The sequence below is a fragment of the Lutra lutra genome, chromosome 15 (assembly GCF_902655055.1).
Source record: "Lutra lutra chromosome 15, mLutLut1.2, whole genome shotgun sequence".
In the NCBI taxonomy this organism is placed as follows: Eukaryota; Metazoa; Chordata; class Mammalia; order Carnivora; family Mustelidae; genus Lutra; species Lutra lutra.
The window spans coordinates 897359-921839 of record NC_062292.1 but is presented as its reverse complement, the minus strand read 5'-3'; the positions used below and the strand labels follow the sequence as shown (position 1 = coordinate 921839).

General features: G+C 45.9%; 1 protein-coding gene and 1 long non-coding RNA gene across 2 annotated transcripts; both read left to right on the top strand.

Moving 5' to 3' along the window:
• The first annotated feature begins 1805 nt into the window (after positions 1–1805).
• Positions 1806–6075, top strand: LOC125086241 (collagen alpha-1(I) chain-like). The gene is made up of 2 exons (XM_047705441.1): positions 1806–1955; positions 2580–6075. The coding sequence occupies exon 2, from the start codon at positions 5380–5382 to the stop codon at positions 6073–6075; it is 696 nt and encodes a 231-aa protein (XP_047561397.1). The 5' UTR covers positions 1806–1955; positions 2580–5379.
• An 806-nt stretch (positions 6076–6881) lies between these two features.
• Positions 6882–9587, top strand: LOC125085982 (uncharacterized). The gene is made up of 3 exons (XR_007123066.1): positions 6882–7844; positions 8023–8144; positions 8244–9587. It is a non-coding gene; the product is annotated as an uncharacterized LOC125085982 (long non-coding RNA).
• Positions 9588–24481: the final 14894 nt, after the last annotated feature.

Sequence of the window (24481 nt, the reverse complement as noted above, 5' to 3'; positions counted from 1 at the left end):
CACTCTTCTGTTGTTTCCTGACTCATTATAAGTGAAAGAAGGAGACAGTCACATGTATTCACATTTATTTTCCCAGTGCTTTTATGTGCACCATCCAATTTTATATATCATAGAAACCTTGTGATGAACTTACTGTTGTTGTCATTATTATAAAACACTTGTTCTATATCAGCCACTATTTTAAGTTCTGTGCATATGTTAGGATATTCAATCATTATTGCAATGCTAAGAGGTGTGTAGTATTAATATGCCCACTTCCCAGATGAAGAAACTGAGGCACCAGGACGTTCAGCAACTTACCCAAAGTCATACAGTGAATGAGCAGTAGATTCCCATTTAAACCCAGGCAGCCTAACTTCAGAGCCTGTGTTCTTAACTGCTTTTTACAAAGCCCAATTTCGCAGTTGACAAGGGAAGTTACTTGACCAAGGGCACAAAGCAAGTAAACAGCCGCGCCGAGACTCACTCCCAGGTCCGCCTGACGTTAAAGGCCCCCTTTCTTCGCCATCGCAAAAAGAGTGACGTTTGATAAGAACCTATAGCTTTTGTCCTATTGACAACCTAATCAGATTTGCAGAAATCAGACAAAATAATCCACATTTTGGTCCTCCAAATCAGCTGGAAGGAAAGAGGTGTTGTGCCCGGGTGGTTCAGTGGGCTGAGGGTTTGGCTCTTGGTTTCAGCTCAGGTCATGATCTCAGGGTCTTGGGAGTGAGCCCCCCGTCAGGCTCCGTGCTCAGCAGCGTCTGCTTGAAGATTCTTCCTCTCCGCCCCTCCCCCGACACTCACTCTCTCCCTCTTTCTCTTTCTCAAATAAATATTTTTTTAAAGGAAAGAGATTTAACCTACAGAAAAGGGTATAGCACTTTGAATCTCCTCCAGGTTTGGAGGAACGTGTGCGGCTCGGTGCTGCGTTTGTCGGGGCCCGTCAGGGCCCTCCAACTTCTCACCGCTGTCCTGCAACACCCAGAGGGCAGGGACATGCCCTGAAGGGCCTGACCTGGTTCCTTGCGCAGAACAAAGCCAAATAAATCCTGTGGAATTGCAACCACCTGATTGTCCCAGCCTGGAAGTGTCTCCCCAGCCGAGATGCTGACTGTCCCCAAACATGAGGACCCAGCAGAGTTTCTGCCAGTTACCAGGGGCTGGGTGCTGGGGTGGGCGGCTGTGGGCTGAGGCTTGGGAAAGCCAAAGATGGGGAGGAGTGTGGCTGTCGGTATAGGGAAGAAAGAATTGTGGGGAGAGGCCCCCGAAGAGAAATCACGCTATCAATCAGTCACAGCAGTTTGCTGCCCTCATCCCTCACCCAACAAAGCGGCTCCAAGGCCTCTGGGCTTTTCCCCTCCCTTTTGTCTCCTCAGCTCCCTCCCACACTGCGTGCCCCCACCTACGGTCAAAAAGGGGCCCGGTGAGGCAGCTTTCCCCACTATCCCGCCCTACCCCTTGAGCATTGCCAAACCAGCCCCAGCTCCGCTGCCAGAGGCTCCTGGGCTCCCTCCCCCACCCCGGCTGCTGGCTCCGCACTGCGGTAGTCACGGAGCCTCCAAGCCTGCTCTCTGCTGAGATCTGCAGTGCGGTGCCTGCCGGCCGGTCCCCACCCCCGCGTGGCTGCCTGCAGGTTACATAAGCCCGGTGCACGCCTGCAGTGAATTCATCTTTTCAGTCATCCAAACTCCTGCACAGACAGGGGAATCTGAAACGTTGCTGGGCTGCCCCCCTCTGCCCTCCTCTCTGTCCAAGAGCCGGGCTCCGGAACAGCAAAGCTTTCTGACCTCAGAAAGGCAGGAATAGGGAAGTCTTCTTCCTAAGGAAACAGGAACACTTGGAAAGGGAATCCCTGCGAGTGCTCTGACCTCTTTGCCAGCACAGAGCCTGGCCTGACCTGCAGGGACAGCCTGCGGGGGACCCCACCCTGCACCAGGGAGAGCCAGCCCAGAGAAACGAAGGACAAACTGGTTTGTGCTAACTCTTCTCAAACACCCCTTGGCTAACTGACATCATAAGTGGTTGCTCCCTGCTTGACTTTACTAGAATGTTCCACCCTGGAAACAAGAATTTTCCCTCAGGTAATGGGATAGTCCTAATTTCCTGCAGGCAAGAGTGAGTGGCTCTTTTCTCCTCCTCTCACCTCTCATCACCCAGAGCCACTCTCCTCCACCCCGAGGAGCTTCTCAATCACACCAGGAAGCCCAGGCCCCAGAGAACCTGCCCTTCACCTTCATGGGGTCTCTCCTTATCCTACAGAGCATGAGGCTGTGCTGCCCAGTTCACCATCCTTCTGCCTTTGTTAGATGTAGGCAGCACCACGGAATGTCTTTCTAGTGAGGACAAGGCACTTTGTGGGGTTCGTGTCATAACCCCATAGGCAGCAAGAGGAGCTAATGCAGAAAATTCCCTCATGGAAGGAGGACCAACAACCCTGTTTATCCTGAATTAAAGGGAGAACATGAGACTTTCAGTGGAGAAAGTTCTGGACAGACAGAGACAAGTTGGTGGCCCGAGGCAGGGGTAGGGGATGGCAACACAATTTTTTCCTGATGACCTGACTCTGGACTAAAAGGAATTTTTTTCCTTTCCAGAGTATAGGAGAGAGTATGTGCTCCTTGAAGAGACGCACTGGAGAGGACATCTCTTCGTGAACATGTGAGAAACCGAATAAACAGAACTTGACTGGGATGTAAAACAGCAGAGCCGTCTGGGGAAGGTATCAAGAGACCTAACGGGCTAATCATGTTCAGGACATTTAATCTTCAGCTATGCCTTGTTTATGCCAGTTGGAGTGGCATAAGCCATAAAAACAGACTCCACACCCAGGACGGCAGGATGGCATCCCCACAGTCCTCCCCTGGCTCCCCCCACCCCCAGCCCCCAACGGAAGCTGGGAGTGCCGCAGCCGTCCTCCGCGTGGCATTTTCTGGGCATTGGATGTGGGTCTCTTGGAATCAGGCCGCCACAGCATAATGGAAATAGCCCTGGTCTGAAAGTCGGGACGCCTGAGTTCTATTTTCATCCCAGCCCCCCCCCCCCCGACCGTATGACCTTGGGCGGGCACTCGACTGTAAAATAAAGAAAGTAGCCACCCCCCCCCCCCCCCCCCCGTCCTCCCCCCATGGTTGTGAGGAGGCGTGGTTGTGACCGAGCGTCAGCTGACTCTGGAGACTCGTGCGCTCACCAGCAATCCCCGGGCTGTCGTGAGCCCCAGTGTCCGAGGCTCACCCACTTTTGCCCCAACGTCAGGACCCGTCAGATCCCCTTCTCTTGACTTTGTGTGCGTCCTTCCCTTGTTCGTCTGCGCACTCTGAAGCAGGGTTCCTTGAGCGCTGAGGGTGTAAGTGAAGTCTCCTTCCAGACAGGCTGTGACTGAATTTACTCACCTTTAACAATAACCCAGTCAGACGGACAGACACCCAGAGCGGGGGGTAGGGTGGAAGCCGGTCTAAACCAGTGGCTAAAAGCCTATACCCACAACTCCGACTGGGGGCACCTGAAGACCCACTGACCTTGGAAGAATTTCCAGGGTTCGAATCCCTAAAGTCTGAGGGCTTGGGTACGCGTGCCCTCTCGGTGACTCACGCTAAACTCAAGTCCATCATCGTTGTGTCGACGGCGCACAGACTGTTTCACTTAGCGTACTTCCTGAGAAGAGTACAGTGCACGAGTGCGCGGTTCAGGAGAGGGAGGAGAAAACTGAAAATAGAGATGGGCAAAAAGGCAATAGAGAACCCTGGCCCTACCACTTGGGCAGCAGGAAGACGTTCGCCACGTGGTATGAGATGAGAAACAGACTGAAGACCTCTGGGCTCCACTGCTCAAGCTAATGTCTGTTCTTTGCTTGAGCTCACTAATCCACAAAACTCACACCACAGTCTTAACTTACATGGCCAGTAATTTACAAAACTGTATTATCTTAATTTCTGGCCGCTGTACACTTAGTGAGACGCACAAGATATGCACAGTTCCACGGTGGGACCCTGCCTCTGTAACTGCCACATCTACCGATGTCTCTCTTTCCATTAAAGCTCCTCGGCCTGTCCAAATCAGGGTTTTAATTTGGATGATGGAGGCTGTATTCGTTGCTCATCACACACACCTGCTGTCTCTATCTTCTCTCTTACTTTCCTGCTTCCTGATATTTTAGCCCATCTGCATTGTTCTTTCATCAAGGAAAGAACAGGAAGCAAACCTGCAGACTCACAGCCCCCCGCCGCATCTGAGTGTCTGCGCTCAGACCAGTCACGGCGAGACAGAGAGGCCGGGCTCGCCAAGGAAGCAAAGCAAGAGAGACGGCAGCCACTGAAGTCCAGAATGAGTCTGCAGCACCTCTGAGAAGACAATGTATGTCAAAGGAAAAGCGGACTGTAACTAAGAGAAAGAAAAACAGGTTCTAACCCACGGCACTGTATTTTCTATGTGAAAGGAGTATGGGCTTTCCAGGAAATAAGTCAGTCGTGTCCTGTAGGAGCAAATGTTCCATCTTCTACTTCTGTGCCTTTGGGGCAGGGACAGAACTCATCCGATGTTTAGCTGGAAAATGATCCCTTGGAAAGAAGACTGCATTTCCCACCCTCTTTGAGGCTGAACTTGGCCATCTCACCGCCTTCTGGGCAGCGAGCTCTAAGAGCAAGGGGTGTGTGTAACTTCTGCGAAGTATCTTCTGGAAAGCGGGAGCATGCCTTCCCTTTCTGCTTCCTGCTGGGTGGAACGTGGGTGCCAGCATGGGAATGGGAGGCGGAATGACCCTGGTTCAGCGAATCCCATGCCAGATGAGATCCTGCTGAACTCCTGACTGTTGCTACGACGAAGAAAAACAACCGTATCTGGTTTAAAGCACTGGGATTTTGGATTTGGGCACCACAGCTCAACCTACTCCTTCGTGTTACAGCCCTACAACTTGTGGAAGAATTCCTTGCACTCTCTAGCAGTTAGGATTGCCACAGTTATGGTCATTGACTAAGATATGTTGGGGATGTTTCTTTCTTCAGATTTGGAGATTTTGGTTTTGGAGCTTCAAGGATATATGTGAGAGAGAGCACTGGCCTATGATTCCCCTTAACAGGGGCCTGAAGCAGCCCGTGGGAAACACGTATGCATATTCTGACGCATGTCATAGAATAAGATGTATATAATACATAATTTTATATATTCACACACACATAAATATGGGGCAGCGTCTACATAATGGTAAGTAGAAGCAGAGCAAACGCCACTCGGCCCAGGTTGCAGGGAGCCAGGATTCAAGCAGAAGCACTACTACTAGCTGGTGGGCGTAGGAATTGGTAAGACTGTGTGGAACCGAACCGCCAATACCTACCACCACTTAAAAGTGTTTATTTTCTCTTATATAGCAATTCCATTATTACTTGGGGATCTACGGGAAGAATGTGGACAAAGAGCGATGCCCCAAATTTCCCCGTAGCCTGGGTATGGGGAACCAGTACCCCTGCCTGTCGCGACGCGTCCGGGCAGTTAACCGTGTGCTCTGCACCAGCCGGTTTCCCCGGGCAGGAGCTTCCCGGAGCCGAGTGTGGCCTCGACACCCAGCGCGGCAGATGCGGGGTGACGCAGCGCCTGCCCCCACCCAGGCCCGCGTCCGCCCCTCAAGCGGGTGTGCCCGCGGGGCCGAAGGAGCTCTCGGCGGAAGGAGGCCGAGCCGGCCAGGACGCCGTGGGTGCGGGAAAGCAGCTGACCGCGGCGCCGCCGCCTCGCCTGGGGAGACGCCCGGGGCCGGGCCGGGGACGCGCGCCTGGCCTGGAGGGTCCGCGCCTGGCCTGGAGGGTGCGCGCCTGGCCTGGAGGGTCCGCGCCTGGCCTGGAGGGTGCGCGCCTGGCCTGGAGGGTCCGCGCCTGGCCTGGAGGGTCCGGGTCGGACCGGGCCGCGCGGGAGACGCCCGCAGGCCGCGTGGGCGCCGGCAGCTCCCGTGGCGGGCAGGTGCTGCCCTCCGGTGGCCGCTCGGGGAACCGGGCGGGGCCGGAGGGGCAGGGGCGAAGGTCCCCGAGCCGCCGGGAGGAGGGAGCGCGGCGGGCGGTTCTGGCGCGCGGCGGGGCTGTGCGGCGCGGCCCGAGCTCGGAGGAGTAACCGCAGCGGCCGCCGCGACCGCCCTGCACCGTGGGGGCTGAAAGCCTAGGAACGGCACTTCTCGGATTTGCTGGCAGCGGGTGTGTGGACACCGTCAGTGGACCGCACTTCCGAGCCCGCAAGTCTGGAAGGACGGTCGGGCGCTGCCGGCGGCGGGGGCGGAGGCCTGGGCTGAGCATCAGCAACCGGCGCGCGGGCAGCGGCCCGCAGCACCTGGCAGGGCCCGCAGCCAGCTCCGTCCCACATGCCCGTGTGGCTAGGTCCAGGGCTTCCCTCATCACTGCTGGCTTCCAGGGGGAGGTGTGTACAGGCTGTATAACCTGACATTCCCCCATGAGAGCCCTTCACGCTGAAAAATGTTGAGGGGCTTCTGCTTGCAAAACCAAACCTGACGGATAACGGTACAGTCTGATGTTTAGCGACTGGGCCCTCGGATGGCTCACACTTGGTTCAACCCACATTCTGCACTTAATTTTAGGGAAACCTTGAGCAAGTTCCCTGACCCATATTTGCCCAATTTCTTCATCTGCAAAATCGGTTAATAAAATCACCTACCCCGTAGGACTGTGACAGGGATAAATTACATGATATATATCAGCATCAATAACATTAGCTGTCATTGTCACTGAATATCAAATAACCATCAGATCAAAGTGGCATAGTAATAAGTATAATAGCAGGTAGAAAAAGAGGAAGAAGACAGTACATATGCAGTATAATGTCAACTAACTGAAACACACAAACAAGTATACCAGCATGTTTTCTCTCTAGGTGATGGGTTACGGTGATTCTATTCTGTTCTGTATATCTTTATGGTTTTTCAAAATTATCTATAATAAGTATGTATGTCCTACATCATAAAAGGAATTAACTTATAATATTATTAAAATAGCCTACAGGGAAGTTACTTACGTACATATTCAATTCTCAGCGTTGCTCACAAACTCAACGTCCCATGGAAACATATCTAAATAATACTGTCTTCTTGGCATCTAATATTCACTGTTTTTTAAAGTTCTTTTCTCACCAACCCAGAGATAAGTAAACATTGTGATAAATCCAGATCTGGGAGCAGTAAAGCCCCAGGTCAGGAAATTCACAAAAGGTAAACCCTGCAGGTGGCAGAAAAGTTTGTGAAATTGTTCTGGGAAAACTGTTTCCCTCTAACTGCAAAGGACGAGAATCTACTTCTGGGTCAGCTGTGGTTTGATATCCCATTGGGAATAGATTTCAGGAGTTTGGGATGTTTTGTTTTGCCCTTAATTAGTTTCCTTCACTTTGACAGCATCACAGGACTAGGGTGCCATACTCCAACTTGACGTCTGCTGTTGTCACAGAGTAATTAGTAATAAGCATGTTCCCTTTTACAGCCAGAGCGTCTCCGTGTACACAACAGTGTGTGTGTGTACTCTTTGTAAGACCTACCCAAATAGCAGTGAGTCAGGTTTTAACAAAGGTCTGTAACCAACAATATGGAGAGAATTGATCCTTAAGTTAACTACCTAAGAAGGACATCTGGGGGGGTTGGGAAGGTTTGTTTGTTTTTGTTGTTGTTGTTGTTGTTTGTTTTGGTTTGTCTTTGAAAAATTTGCTTGGTCTTATTTTTACTGAGGTATAATCAACATGCAACATTATATCATTATACCAGAAGCTGATACAATGTCATATGTTTCAGTGTTTGATGAGCTTTCTGGCTGGAGAAGTTATAGATCAGTCTTCTGGTCTACCTGAGAGCCCCATACCTTGTATGTTTCCCTTCTCTAGCTGGGGTAAGTTGGGCCCAGGGGGTGCCTCTTAAAACAAGTATTTGATTTAAGGAAATAGTAGTTTCTTATGTATCCATGTTCCTATTTATAACCATAAAACAGCCCTCCCTGCTAGGAAATTCCAAGCAGTCATATCAAATGTAACCTTGAAACCGAATCCTATTTTTCTTTGCATCACCAGGGCCTAGCACAGAAGCACTTGGTAGAAATGAGACAACCCAGACTGAAAATGGAACTTGCTGTGTTACTGATAGAGATGATGGAGGAGTCCATTACTTGGGCTTATCTATTCATCATTTCTGTGTACGTGGTTTTCCAATCAACTTCTTGAAATATTGTTTCGGTTGGAATTTTTATTTACTTTCTAATTTCCTTTTTATTTCTTCATGGTACCTAGAACAGGGTCGGCATAGAGCAGATGCGCCAGTGAACTGAGTCACCAGGCTGGATCCTGGTGAAGATAAAAAATCATGAACACAGAGACACCACCTGTGAATTAAAGCGTAGTGCAGAAGACGAAATATATACACAGCATGTTTTTGGTTTGTTGGTGCATAATCTTGATAACCTGCAACACGGGTCTACATTTTCTCCCTGCTAACCTGCGTCTCCTTACTTTGCTCTGTGTGAGCTCGTGGGCTCCTTAGATGCAAGACGGAGTATGAATTTAACTGACGAAGACCTATTAATGAGGAGCTATAGGTGAAGGAGACGGAGCCCTATCCTAAAAAGGCCTCAGACACTCATGAAAAGCTTAAGGACAAGACGGTCTGAATGGCAAGTGCCAGATGAATGCAGTAGAATCTTAGAGGAAAAAGAGAGGACACAGGGTTTGGAGAGACAAGGAGGAGTCTCTGGCAGGAAGTAAGTGTGAACTAGCTCTTGAGACGAGCGAGACAACCACACTATGCAGACAGAGCTTGGGCCCCAGTGGAAGTTCTGGGACCCTGAGTGGGGCACAAAAGCAGCAGTATAATCCCACTGCTGGGGAGCAAAGGGGTAAACATGGACACAGATGCTGGTGTGCCTGTGTGAGCCAAGGACTGGAGGGACCCTTGCCCCAGTGTGATGGCTTTATTCTATCTCTTAACTAGACTAAAGCCCAGATGGTGATGGCAGTGAGGAGAGGAGACTCCAAGGTGACTGAGAAGACACTGTCCTATCCTAGTTGAATGGGGCTTGAAATTAACATATTAACATGGACTAGAGATTTGGAAAGCAAAAAAGCTAGGTTTCTTGTACACTTTTGTTTGTAGACTGAGATGTGCTATTTGTGTCTCTGTGCAATCTTGAAAATGACAAACTCACTACCTGTTCGTGCTGCTGGCCTGGGAAGGGAGCGTGGGGGAGGCTTTTGTCTCCAGAGCCATCATCAGTCCTGCGGTACCTGCGACTTATCAGAGACTGACTTCCAAGCTGGAGCTGTGCACAGAGCACCACGGGTCTGGACGCTTTCCTACTGCCAAAGTGAACTCAGTACAAACTTCCACCCACTCCAACCAGAGTTGCAAAATTGGACTACAAATCTCAGAAAAGCAGAGAGCATTACCTGTCAGATGGTTAACTTGTCATTTGCCTCAGCTCCCCCTGAATGGGATGGACAGTCTTCCCTGCCCTGCTTAATTTGACATTTCTGTTCCCCTCATAGGTATAAAAGAAGAAGTGTTAGAGCAAACAAAAATTTCTTTTAATTTCTTTAATTTCTTTAAAATTTCTTTTAATAGTGGGAGAATGTGTGTTCCAGAAATCAGCCTACATGTTGCTTTGTTTCATTTAGCCTACTGGCGTTGTATATATAATCATTCATTTTCAAGAATCAATATATAGTCTTTGTTTCTAAGAAAAGTTTGCATCCTTGTATATTTACTTATTTTATAAATTTATATGCCTGCCTTTCTCGCCAAAACCAAGCTGGTTAGCTAATTTCCTCCATGAAGCGGTCCGCGTCATGGAAGGCGCGCTCGCCAATGGAGCGGAAGAGCAGCAGGAATACGGAGCAGACACACACTCGGCAAGTGTCCTTGGGTGAGTGAATAAAATTATCAAAGTCTTAAGGAAATATCCTCGATGAATCAACAGAAAACAAAACAAGTATGGATTCTGAAGTTGCGTTGAAAACATTCATTTAATACTTTTTACCTATAGGATTGTCCTAAATGAAAACCGAACAAATGTTTGCCTCGTTCTCACCTCACACGTGAGGAAACTGGTACAGAAAGAGGAGAAGACGGTGCCACCATCACTCAACACAGCCAAGACTTGAAGCCTGGCAGTTGGTCTCCAAAGTTCACCAGACCACCTTCTGCGCCATGTTATGCTTTCCTGTTCTTACGACACAGATACGATAAATGTCTAAGAGCAGATGACTTTATAGTAAGAATGAAGAAAAATGGGGAGGAGCCCGTGTAGACTCAGGACTATGAGGTAGGAATAGGGCCAGAATTTGGAAAAGCTACAAGGTGAGATAGCAGAGGGGCAGAGACCAGAACGGTTTACCAGTCAGACTAACTAGGAAAGCAGAATGGACTTCACACATGGAATACCCAAGGAATGAGGTCAGTGCAGGAATTCCAACGGGATACAATGCAACAAACCAGGGATTAATCACATCAGAAACCTGGTCTACCCCCACACTGGAATGACTAAGAGAAAGCAGTGTCTTGGCTTGGATTTGCCACCTCCCACAGGAACTCAGAGCCCAAGACTAGTGCCTATGGGCAAATACAACCAACTCGAGCAGTGAAAGGTTTGGGGGCACAGACACCCAACCCACGCAGTCAAAAATCCAAGTATAACTTCCGGCTTCCTAAAAATTTAATTACTAAATTAATTTTACTACTTTTGACCAAAAGTCTTATCAATAACAGTTGATTAACATATACTTTGTATGTTCTGTGTTATATACTGTTCTTCCAGTAAAGCTAGCTAAAGAGAAAGAAATGAAACGAAACGAAACGAAACAGCGGCAGAACCAATCTGTTCTCCAACAACACGTTGTGAACATCAGCCTGGAAAATAGGCAGAGGGTCATCATGAGTCCCCCTTTCTCAATTCTCTTGAAATAGGAGTTGGTCTACTCAGTTCAAGTTACCTAGGGGTCATTTTTCAGAAATCTCTTGGGTAGACACAAAAACCTTGCCAAAATTAGAATCACTGAGTGGCATTTATGATTTGGCCCTCTGCCCAACATCTGGAGGTCCTAAAACCTACCAACCATAGCTCTTGGCCACACACTCGCCAGCAGGAAGGCAAAGGGCTTCCATTAAAGTGAGGCAGGACAGAAATTGAAAATGTCAGTTTGCAGTTTTTTGTCTTACTGTGTTCTTTTTCTCATGGCTGTCGAGACTACAGAGTGGGTAGGGGCTAGTCTCTGAGAGAGGCTTCCGGGGTTGGCTCAAAGGAAAATTCAGCAGTAGTGGCTGATTTGTATTAGCTATACAAAAATTTCGTTTTATTTTATATTTATTTCTTCAGTCAAATTAATCAATAGTAAGATCTTAAAGGCATCTTGGTTTATAACCTTTTACTAATCTTTAGAGTAAGGCACAAAATTAAATATAATCCCAATTGAAATTTTAAAAAGTCACTGAGGCAGAGGGAAAGCAAAACAGAAATGGTAGCCATCCCGCAGTCTCTGTGGATGGTAAAACAATAGATGGTTTTTGTTTTCTCCTTTTTACTTTTGTGTGTTCTCTGGTTTACTATTATAATAATAAGTTTTACCTTTTTATGTTTTGTGGGGGTAAAGGGATTTGTGAGTGCCCATGAGAAAAAAAAATAATTTAAAACCATAGACTCTAATAATTGTGATATATTGGGATAGAAGAACTGACCGGGAGAATGGTAAGTGGGAGCTGATACTGGGAAGGTTCTGTGGTCTAGATCCGGGTGAATAGACGGGGTTTAGCCCCATCGGACCGATAGTGATAGAAAATGCAATGTTCCTAGGTTGTCCCCGTTCTTCGCAGAAGTCCGTAGGCCAGTATTGTGACTTTCCCGTAAGCTTGTGGGTTTGTGCTTCGATCAAATCCTATCATCGGACCTGACAGAATAGAGGCACGACGGGATGGCTGGCAAGTGCACCTCCTCCGTGGAGAGGACAGAACCCCTCCCCCACCCACAAGTGTCCAGTGATTTGTGACAATGTCAATGGGCATAGAAGAGGGGTGAGAAATTGAGAGAAAGAAGGAAAAACAGAGCAAATCCATCCTTGGCTCTGAGATACATGCAGAAATTGCCAGCGGACCCCTCTGTTTTGACGGTCATGGGGGGAGAGCGGTCACCGAAGTCACACTGCAGGAACATGGGACAGATCCGAAATGGGAAAAGAAAGTTTGCTGTGATGACCAACTCTCTGAATGGGAGGGAGTCATGAAGCCGTTTTAAGAACTGGTGCTTGGAACTCGTGTGAGCTCAGCCAGCTGGACAGACATGCTCAGGGCCTAGGAGAAAAGTGTACAAACCCACTGCACCCCTTTAACATCTCCTGGCTGAGCAGTCCTCCTGTGGGGCCTGCCCCACTGCCAGGTCCACACACACAGAGGCCACATTTCCATTCCTCCAGCCAAAGAGCATCACGGGCCAGGTAAGCCACCTGCACCACAAGGTGACAGAGACAAGCTAGAGAAATGGGACTCAGCTCAGAGCACACCTGTCAGCTCCCCAGACGGGAGCTCTGCTGGCCACGAGGGCCACTGAGCACAGCAAGAATAGCCACAGCAGAGAGGACTAGGGCTCCCACTGTCATTTTAAAAGCTGTCTTGGGGATCCCCAGACATACTGGGGGGGAGGGGGTTTTGCAAGGGGCCCAGGTGCTGCATTCATAGCTGCGGGTCTAGAGCCAGCAGGCCTATTCCTAGGACCACATCTGAACTGAAGAGCTCATGCTGCCCGATGCAAACCAGACAGCAGAGAAGTCTCACTCGTGGGTCTGTGTCCCTTGAACAGTTACATAACTTCACATACAGAAAATGCAAGTTCATAGCCACGGAAGAACTAACTTTATCCAGCCATCCCACCTTCCTAGTGTGCAACTCTAAAGTGACAGGTTTTTGGCTGCTTCGTGAATATTCTGGAGGGTGTGTGTGTGTGTGCATGTGAGCGTGAGTATGTGTGTTTCACCTCGTCCCAAGAAATATTTAGGTCCATTCAAAACAAAACAAAAAGAGAACATGAACATGCGTTAAAGGAAGATTCTAAGTAGTGCGAGTGCCAAGCCCCCTCGGACAGAAGCCAAGCCAAATGAGAAGTTGAAAAGTAAGACGTGCAGGTCTGGAGCCCCTGCTGACTCCGAAAAGGGAGTGAACGTTCTCAGAGACCTGCCCTGTGCCAGCCACATGATGGCCATTTTGTTTCCTGACCTTCAAATGCAGCTGGTCTGCATTTAGCCCTTAGGGACATGCAAATTAAAATCACAAGAATCTGTGTCACATCTACTAGAATGACCATGATAACAACAACAAAAAAAAAAAAGGTAAGAACAAGTTTGGGTGAGGATATGGAGAAAGCTGGATCTTCACACGTTGTTGAGTATTAATGTATAATGATACAGTCACTTTGGAAAAACAGTCTTTCCCTTTCTTGTATTTTGTATGTAAGCTTATAATAACATCCAGAAACTCCATTGCTGGTATCTACCCAAGGGAAATGAAAAGAAAGAAAAGGCTTGTACCTGAATCGTCACATAAGCACCATTCATAGTCACCATTAAGTAAGACCACCAATGTCCATCAGTTGGCGGACAGGTCGATGAAATGCGGCATATTCGTGCAATGGAATACTCTTTGGCCCCAAAAAGAAATAGACGACTGCTGCACCCTACAGCCTAGATTTTCAAAAAGAGAGTGCTAAGTGAGAGAACAAAGACTCAAAAGATTACATATCATATGATTCCTTTTATATGAAATGCCCAGGAAAGGGAAGTCCAGAAAACTTGTTAGTGGTTGCTTGGGACCAGGAGAGAGAACAGGAATTAAGTGTAAATGGGAACAGGCGATCTTTTAGTTCTAAATGTTCTAAAACTGGATTGAAGTGATGACTGCATAAACCTATAAATTTTCTAAAGATATAAATTGTGCATTTAAAATGAATGAGGGGCGCCTGGGTGGCTCAGTGGGTTAAAGCCTCTGCCTTCAGCTCAGGTCATGATCCCAGGGTCCTGAGATCGAGCCCCGCATTGGGCTCTCTGCTCAGCAGGGAGCCTGCTTCCTCCTCTCTCTCTCTGTCTCTGCCTCTCTGCCTACTTGTGGTCTCTGTCAAATAAATAAATAAATAAATCTTTTAAAAAAATGAATGAAATGTATGGTATGTAAATTATACCTCAACAAAGTTGTTCAAAAAATAGAAAACAATTCACCCAATAGGACCATTTTTCTCACCACCTCTCCTACTAATCACCTCAGCCACTATTTCTTATTTAAAGATTTTATTTACTTATTTGACACAGACAGAGAATTCATAAGTAGGCAGAGAGGCAGGCAGAGAGAGAGGGGGAAGCAGGCTCGATCCCAGGACCCTAAGATCATGACCTAAGCCGAAGGCAGAGGCTTAACCCACTGAGCCACCCAGGTGCCCATTTCTTATTGAAATTATTTTAATAATCTGGCTGAAATTTCTGTTTCCATCCTTGACACTTTAGAATCTACCCTTCATACAACCGACAGAAGGATCTTTCAAAATGTAAAACAAACATCATGACTGCTCAAAAGTCTATTGACTCCTCATTCTTCTCACAGTAAAATCCCGGGTTCTATGGCCAACACAGTGCCACATGCTTTGCTCCGTGAGCTCCCTGACTCCCCCTCTATTACTCTCCTCTCTCTCATCAGTCCCTGCGCTCTTCAACACACCAATCCTATACCCACCTCAGGACCTTTGCATTGACTCCTCCCCTGCCTGGAATGTTGTTTACTGAGATCTCTTCACGGCCACTCTCATTTCATTCGGGTCTCCCAGACAGTATCGAAGAAGACATCCCTGGCCACACACTATTTAAAGAAGAGCACCACTCCATATCATCCCTATCCTTTCACACTCCTTTATTTTTCTTGATAGTACTCATTACTTCCTGACACATTTTGACTGGGGTGTGTGTGCATGTGTGTGTGCGTGTGTGCGTGTGTGCGTGAAGTCCGCTCTGCCTAGAAAGGGAATTCCTTGAGGACGGGGACCCTGTCTCACGTCTATCTTGCTCATCACTTTATTTGATCCCCACCATCACGTTGTGAGGTCGTCTTATTTCTAGGGGAAGACGGTAAAGCTCACAGAGGTTTAACAGTTCAGTAAAAGTCACACACCCAACAGTTGTGCAAGCAGGAATTTGAGACCAGAGCTGTCTGACTCCAGTGCTACGGAGTCACCATCATGACAGACTCCCAGGAAAAGCAATTAAACCAGATCCCACTGAACGAAGTTTTATTTATTCTGTTTCTCTTAAATCAGAGTCAAGGGTCTCAATGATTTTGAATTCTCTGAGTCTGCATACATCAAGAACTACACAAAAATAAGAAATGTAGCTGTGATATCTTAGGTTTCTCACATTTGCTCCAGCCTGTAAAGAATTCAACCTTATCTTAAAAGTTGAAATGAACACATTTCAGAAAAATCAGAAATTCAAGCACTTACATAAATCCAATCTAACATCAAGATTAGAAGGGTAGGAACGTGTAAGATAGATGACACCAATTCACCACAGAAACGTCCTTCCCCCAGAGCATAATACATTACACAGCTTCATAGCGATCCACGTGATTTATTAGTGTAATCAAGGATAAAGATACCTTTTAAAATTGTTTTTTTGCTCAAAAGTTGTACACACGAAATGTAATCAAGGACAGAATAAAATACCTATTTACGTCTAAGCTCTTCTCAATGTCAAGAGACTGTTTTTGCAGTTTTCTTCCTTCTATCTCTTCCTTTACATCTTAGAAATATTCCAAATATGCAAATATTTGGATATCCAAATATGCAGATGTACTTGTAGACACGGTGATGAAACCAGAATGCTCTGAGCATATTAATGAAGGCCAGGGAGAAAAGAAAGAAGCAGAAAGGAAAGATGGCCCCTGAGTAATGGAAGCCACTTCTCCTCCCAGCCCCACAGTATGTCCAACCCTTGGAAGTTCTGACTGCGGAGATGGTATTATATAGAAGACAGCACCTCCTCCAAAAGCACACCCATCACTTGGAAAGACAAGCAAGAATATGCCGCCCCAGTCATCTCTCCAGACTTCCAGGAGGTGAAGGAGAGGAATTAGCATCTGGCCTAGGTGGAGGCACGACCATGATCACCACAGACGTGAAGTAAGTACCCTGCAGCCAACCAAACCCAATCCTGTTTGGGGCTCAGCACAAACGCAACAGGATGTTTTCAAAAATTCACCTTGACCCCATCATGGCCCAAGAGGAAAAACCTGATTAGAATTCCAGGCTTCTGTTGTAGACCAACACAGGGAAGCAGCAAAAAAGAAATAAGCTTTTTCGTCCAAAATCTGCAGCTTTCTTTACAAAACAGTTTTAAGTTCCTTGCAGTAAATTCCTATGCAATATCAAAGGTTCCTCCCCAGCATCTGCCGTGAAGCCTCCTGACAATATGAAGAAGGTGGACAGGACCAAACCCTGAAGTCCTCATGCATCCTCTCCAACGTAGGACGATACAACCACTACATACTTGTGCAGTGAGCAACACATCCTGTTTATTGGGCAGTAGCTACAGTTAGAAATCACTGTAGCTTCCCACGACCCTTATGAGTTGACCCTCTACTCACAGGCCCTCGCTTTAGCTGTGCTAATTAAGGATGAATGGTCTCCCACCATTGCACATGGACTTCTGTGCCACATTCAAGTTATCAGAGCTTTGAACACAGAGTGTTTACCAGTGTCTTAAGAGACAATATTAATGCAAGAGTTACTGCAGTTTTGCTTGTAATAATTAAAAAGAAAAAAAAAACACCCAAGAGGGAAGGCAAGATAGTGGAGGGGCAGGAGACCTAAATTTCATCTGATCCCAGGAGTTCAGCCAGATAGTTACCATCCTGAGCACCCACCAGCCCAACAGGAGATCGACGAGAAGAAGAGCAGCAATTCTGGGAACAGAAAACTGACCACTTTCTGGAAGGTTGGGCATGCGGAGAAGGGACGCCGAGCCAATAAACAGGAAAACAGACCATGGGTGGGGGGAGGGGAAACTCCGGCAGCCACTTACCCGCAGGGGTGAGAGCAGCGGGCCGAACTCAGTACTTTTACAAGTCTGCTCCTCGGAGGAACGTCGCTCCAGAAGATAAGCGGAGGGTGGAGCCCTCACGGGGACCGTGTGGTCTCAGGTCCCTCAGGGCCACAGGAAGACCGGGGGTGTCTGAGGTCGGCAGAGCTCCCGGGTGTCAGAGCAGGGAAGCCGGGGGCAGAGACGGAGCCGAGGAGTGAGCTCTCAGCTGGGGGTTGCCATAAACCGTGGTCCGTGGCACCGTCAACAAGTGGCAGATCCGGGAGACCCCGCTTCCTTCTCTGGGAGGAGCAGCGTGGCTGCGCGGCAGGAATCCGCTGGGTTCGGAGACTCCAAATGGGGCGGTGCACCAGGGACAGAAACGCTTGTCACAGGCCAGGGGAGCTCCGAGCGCAGCCGGAGACCGGGAGACGGGGGCGACCCACGGCTTTTCTCCCAGGGGCACTGAGCATGGGCCCCAGGTGCACTGAGCATGGGCCCCAGCTCCCGGCTCCTCTGGCCCGAGACTGGGCGGCCGCCATCTTCATTCCCGTCCTCCCAAGCGGTACGGGAAGCGCTCAGGGAACAAAAGCTCCGAGCGCGAACCCGAGCGGATCGCTTAGCCCGGCCCCTAGCGAGGGCGGTGCGGTTCTGCCTCCGGCAAAGACACCTGAGAGTCGCGGCAACAGGCCCCTCCCGCAGAAGATCAGCAAGAACGTCCAGCCAAGACCAAGCTCACGGATCAATGAGCTTCAGGAAAGCAGCACATAGAATTCATGGCTTTCATCCCATGATTCTTTAGTCTTTCAAAGTTAAATTTTTAAAATTTTCATTATTTTTTCTTTTTCTATTTTTTTTTAAATTTCCTCTTTCTTATTTTAACCAACATGTTATCTTGTCAATACCTTTTTAAAAATCTTTTTAATTCTCATTTTAAAGTTATATTCTCTCCCTTCATTGTATTTAACTTTATTATATATATATATATACACACGTATACACACACACACACACACACATTTTTCTTTCTTTGAAGTTTTGGGATACAGTTTCTTCTAACAGACCAAAATATATCCTAAATCTAGTAAATTCCTTTGTTCTAGTCTCCAGCTTGATCACATTCTCTCCTTTTTTTTTTCAAAAAATTTTCTTTCTTTTTTCCACCAACTTCTTATCCTATCATTTCCTTTTAAAGATCTTTTAATTTTCATCTTTACAATCATATCCGTTTATCATGTTTACCCTTATTTTTGTATACATTTAAGTTTATCTTACTTTAAAATTTCAGAATGCAGTTTCTTCCAACAGACCAAAATACACACAAAATCAAGTGTGTGGCTCTGTTCAATACCAGCCTACTCATACTTTTTTTCCCTTCTTCCCCCCCCACCCCGGTTTTGGGTCCCTTCTGTTAGTGTATGTTTTTAGTGTATATTTTTCTAGGAACATTGTTACCCTTTTAGCATTTTGTTCTCTCATTCATCTATTCTTCTCTGGACAAAATGACAAGGTGGATAAACTCACCTCAAAAAAAAAAAAAAAACCCACAATAAAAGAAAACAAGAAGCAGTACTGACTGCTAGGGACCTGATCAATACAGACATTAGTAAGATGTCAGGACTAGAGTTCAAAATAACAATTATAAAGATACTATCTGGGCTTGAAAAAAAGCATACAAGATACTAGAGAATCCCTTTAGGGAGAAATAAGAGAACTAAAATTGAACCAAGTTGAAATAAAAAAAGCTATTAATGAGGTGCAATAAAAAATGGAGGCTCTTACTGTTAGGATAAATGAGGCAGAAGAGAGAATTAGTGATATAGAAGATGAAATGATGGAGAATAAAGAAGCTGAGAAAAAGAGAGATAAACAACTACTGGATCACAAGGGGGAGAATTCGAGAGATAAGTGATACCATAAGATGAAACAACATTAGAATAATTGGATTCCAGAAGAAGAAAGAGAGGTGGGGGCAGAAGCTATACTGGAGCAAATTATAGTGGAGAACTTCCATAATGTAGGGAAGGAAACAGGCATCAAAATTCAGGAGGAACAGAACTCCCCTCAAAATCAATAAAAATAGGTGAACACTTGATCATCTAAGAATAAAACGTACAAGTCTCAGAGATAAAGAGAAAATCCTGAAAGCAGCCCAGGACAAAAGGTCTATAACCTACAATGGTAGAAATATTAGATTGGCAGCAGACCTATCCACAGAGACCTGGCAGGCCAGAAAGAACTGGCATGATATAGTCAGAGCACTAAATGAGAAAAACATGCAGCCAAGAATGCATGTAGGTTGTATGTACCTATATCCAGGTAGGTTATCATTGAAAATAGAAGGAGAGATAAAAAGTTTCCAGAACAAACAGAAAAACTAAAAGAATTTTCAAACGCCAAACCAGTCCTTCAGGAAATATTGAAAGGGGTCCTCTAAGCAAAGAGAGAGCCTAAAAGTAACAGACCAGAAAGGAACAGAGACAATATACAGTAAGTCACCTTACAGACAATACAATGGCACTAGAGTCATATGTTTCAAAGTTACCCTGAATGTAAATGGGCTAAATGCCCCCAATCAAAAGACACAGGGTATCAGAATGGATTAAAAAAAAAAAACAAAACAAGACCCATCAATATGCTATCTACAAGAAAATCATTTTAGATGCAAAGACACCTCCAGATTTAAAGTGAGGGGGTGGAAAATTATTTACCATGCTAACAGACATTAAAAGAAAGCTGGGATGGCAATCCTTATATCAGATAAATTAGATTTTAATCCCAAGACTATAATAAGAGATGAGGAAGGACACTATGTCATACTTAAAGTGTCTGTCCAACAAGAAGATCTAACAATTTTAAAAATCTATGATCCTAACATGGAAGCAGCCAACTCTATAAACCAATTCATAACAAAATCAAAGAAACACATCAATGATAACACAGCAATAGTAGGAGACTTTAACACCTCCCTCGCTGAAATGGGCAGATCATCCAAGCAAAAGATCAACAAAGAAATAAAGGCTTTAAATGACACACTGGACCAGATGGACATCACAGATCTATTCAGAACATTCCATCCCAAAGCAACAGAATACACATTCTTCTCTAGTGCACATGGAATGTTCTCCAGAAAAGATCACATCCTGTGTCAAAAGTCAGGTCTCAGCCAATACCAAAAGACTGGGATCATTTCCTACATATTTTCAGACCACAGTGTTCTGAAACTACAACTCAACAACAAGAGGAAAGTTGGAAAGAACCCAAATACAAGGAGGCTAAAGAGCGTCATACTAAAGAATGAATGGGTCAACCAGGAAATTAAAGAAGAACTAAAAAAAAAAAATTCATGGAAACAAATGAAAATGAAAACACAACTGCTCAAAATCTTTGGGACACAGCAAAGGCAGTCCTGAGAGGAAAGTACATAGCAATACAAGCCTTTCTCAAGAAACAGGAAAGGTCTCAAATACACAACCTAACCCTACACCTAAAGGAGCTGGAGAAAGAATGGCAAAGAAAGCCTAAACCCAGCAGGAGAAGAGAAATAATAAAGATCAGAGCAGAAATCAATGAAATAAAAACCAAAAGAACATTAGAACAGGCCAATGAAACTAGGAGCTGGTTCTCTGAAAGAATAAGATTGATAAACCCCTGGCCAGACTTATCAAAAAGAAAAGAGAAATGACCCAAATTAATAAAATCATGAATGAAGGAGGAGAGAGCACAACCAACACCAAAGAAATACAATTATAAGAACATATTATGAGCAAATGTACTCCAGCAAATTTGACAATCTGGAAGAAAGGATGCATTCCTAGAGACATATAAACTACCATAACTGAACAAGGAAGAAACAGAAAACCTGAGCAGACCCATGGTCAACATCAGTTGGCATCAGGGAAATACAAACTAAAACCACAGTGAGATCCCACCTCACACCAGTCAGAATGGCTGATGCCATGGAAATGACAGATGCTGCGAGGATGCAGAGAAAGGGGATCCCTCCTACATTGTTGGTGGGAATGCAAGCTGGTGCAGCCACTCTGGAAAACAGTATGGAGGTTCCTCAAAAAGTTGAGAATACAGCTACCCTATGACCCAGCAATCACACTACTGGGTATTTACCCCAAAGATACAAATGTAGTAATCCAAAGGGGCACATGCACCCCAATGTTTATAGCAGCAATGTCCACAATAGCCAAACTATGGAAAGAGCCTAGGTATTCATCAATAGATGAATGGATAAAGAAGATGTGGTATATATACACAATGGAATATTATGCAGCCATCAAAAAATGATATCTTGCCATTTGCAACAATGTGGATAGAACTAGAGGGTATTATGCTAAGCCTAATAAGTCAGTCAGAGAAAGGCAAGTATCATATGATCTCACCAATATGAGGAATTTGAGAAACAAGACAGAGTATCATAAGGGAAGGGAGGGAAAAATGAAACAAGATGAAACCAGAGAGGGAGACAAACCATAAGAGACTCTTAATCTCAGGAAACAAACTGACAGTTGCTGGAGCTATAGGGTGGCTGGGTGATGGACACTAGGGAGGGTATGTGCTATGGGGCATGCTGTGAATTGTGTAAGCCTGATGATTCACAGACCTGTACCCCTGAAACAAATAATACATTATATGTAAATAAATAAATAAATAAATAAATTTTAATCCCCACCCCCACCCCGCATCAAACCTCAGAAAGCAAAGGATCTGGCTGGAAGGAGAGATTCAATTAATTAGAAAGGATTTGTGGATTCTCTTCACTGTCCAGGGCACCCAGCATTCTGCTTCATAGGGAATGGACACTCAATAAAAGGTTGTGGGTGCTTTTTGTGGGACAACCTTTATTCTCATCTATGTAATAAATATCTAATGTTGAATACTCGAAGAACACAGAATACAGAACTGAACCAGAGTCCGAAGCTCTGGCTGAGTTATTATCCAGGCTGTGCAGTCTACATTCTTCCTCATTTGAAACATTACAATTCCCACCTTCCTACCCTATCTCACCTGTCTTTTGCTCTGAAGCTTCAGTGAATTAATGCAGGTAAAAGTGTTCTAAAAAGAACATTTGTAAACAGAGGCATTTGACATTGTTTCTTACTTTCAAGACATCAAGATAATATTCTAGGGGTATACATCAAGGGTGTCCTGGGATCTTTTCATTTTTATGCAATTTTTCTCTGCTTGTTGATCTTGCTTTTGACAAGAGAGATGAAGGAACACATCATTGGTTAGGAGGAAAATGATTTCCAAACCCTTAATGTTTCCTACGATGCCCTTCATTATTTGAATCACACTGGTGATTATGATTAATATCATATCAACTCCATGAAATAATCGTTCAAGGTGAATGTGAGGAGAAGTAAGCTACCTCCTTCCACTTCTAGTGTCCTTAAACCTTCTGCCATTAAAACAATTTGCTACCTCTACATTTTGTCCAAGTGCACTCATGCAAATTCCTAAGGAATTCCAGCCTTAAATACAATGAAAAAGAAGGAACTAAATGATGACTTCTTTCAATTTTTTATTGAACTATGACACACATATCATGAAATATACATATATTAACAGCTAAGAGAACTTTCATGAACTAAACACAGTGAAACAACCACTATCAGATCAATTGCTATCAGACCAGCCACATTAAACCACTCATTCTAGAATCTAATGCTCATTCCCACTGTACTTTTTACTAAACATTACAAATCTATTACATGGAATATAAAACTTTAGTATTTTCACATTCAATCATGTAAATATAAATGTTAATCAAAATACACACAGAGCACTTTCCTTGACACATGTGGAAGGATTGTTGGTCTCAACGACAGATAGCCCACCCAACCATTAGATTCCTCTGCTGTTGTCAATCAAAACACTTAAGTAATTGTGATTCCTTGAAACCCAAGACAACTTTTTCCAAACACACCACAAAATTTTAATACTGTGATGAGATAGCAAGTGAGAAAATTCCAATCAAGGCAGAAAAATAATTGCAAAAGTGATTAAAACAATCATGACACTACAGTAATGATGTTTGCCTCTTCTATTTACAATGAGAACTAAACACAGGGGCCTATATTCTGCCCACGTGGAAAGTTAGTGACTTGGGTGTATAAATGCCCACTTTTTCTTTTAACCCATTTTGATGTGGACGTGCATGGAGGCCTAATAGCATGGCTCTTCCATGGAATCGTCCTGAAGAATGAAATGAATCTTCCTCCCAAATTGAGCGGCCACTCGTGGTGCCATGAGAGCAGAAGAGAGAATCCATGGTCAGTTTCTCTGCTCTCGACGGTGTGTCCTGGCTCTGTAGCCCAACTCACACGAGGCCTGTTTTCTGCGACAGGAGAGACTGCTCTTTCCCTGGGAATCTGAGGCACCAGAATATTCCCCCTCAGCTGAACAGCCCCAGAAATGTGTCTCGACATCCACACTTTGTTAAGACTTCAATTTCCTCCTGGTATGGGTACGGGTGTGTGATGCTATGACGAGCTCAGTCCTGGGCAATGGATCAAAGTGAATTACCTTCATTAGCTGTGAGCTACAGCCCTCCAATACCACTGACATCCCCATGGCACTCCAGTTGTCCCCTAAATAATAACAACTCTTCCAAGTGACTGCAAGATAAAGTATATGACAGGTGTCCTCCCGTGTCATCGTAACTGTCCTGGCCGCCCTCCCCGCTCATTTAGCATATACCCGCCGAGGGCTGACACGGTGCCGGACAGTCCTCCGGAGACTGGTGTGCAGCCAGAGTAGTGCAAAAATGGGCCTTGACTTCAGAACGTTTAGAGTCTACTAGGAGAGGCAAATTAATGAGGCAATCCAAAAAAAAACCTTGATTTCTTACCCAACCACACCTTCATTTTTTTATATTGCTGCTCCTCATTGGTTTTTAAATCCTACTTCTCTTTCACGGCCCAGTTGAAATATCTGTCTGCACGGCACAAGCCTTCTGCAGGCAGCTCCCACGGCCAGAAAAACCTGCCTCTCAGCTCCACGCACTGCCGACCATACCAGGGTCCCACTCATCTGAATGCCACTAGTGAGCTCATAACCCAAGGAAGAGACCAATCACTGACCACAGCCCTCTGCCCAGCAGCCTCAAGGTCTCATCAAATACAGAAAGGCAGGCAGCCACTACCAGTCAGCCAGCGCTGAGCCGCTCCATCCCATTAACGAGGCCACGACCAGTCACCTCCACCCTCTGTGGTCATTGTATCCTCCCGTGCAAGTATTACCCACAGATGTGATCTGAACAGCTCAGGTGACGGGGACCTTATGTTCCTTTTAACTGTTCCAATTCAGCAACTGTAGGTTGAGCCCAGACTGCGGGAGAGCCCCGCTGTCAGTTCTGCAGGAAGGACGGGGGTGAATGAGACACAGCCCTGCTGCGAAGAACTTCCGACTGTTTGGAGGATTACAA

Bases quoted from the DNA above. Each gene is read 5' to 3' on its own strand.
- LOC125086241 (XM_047705441.1), top strand. From the start codon at position 5,380: ATGTGGACAAAGAGCGATGCCCCAAATTTCCCCGTAGCCTGGGTATGG.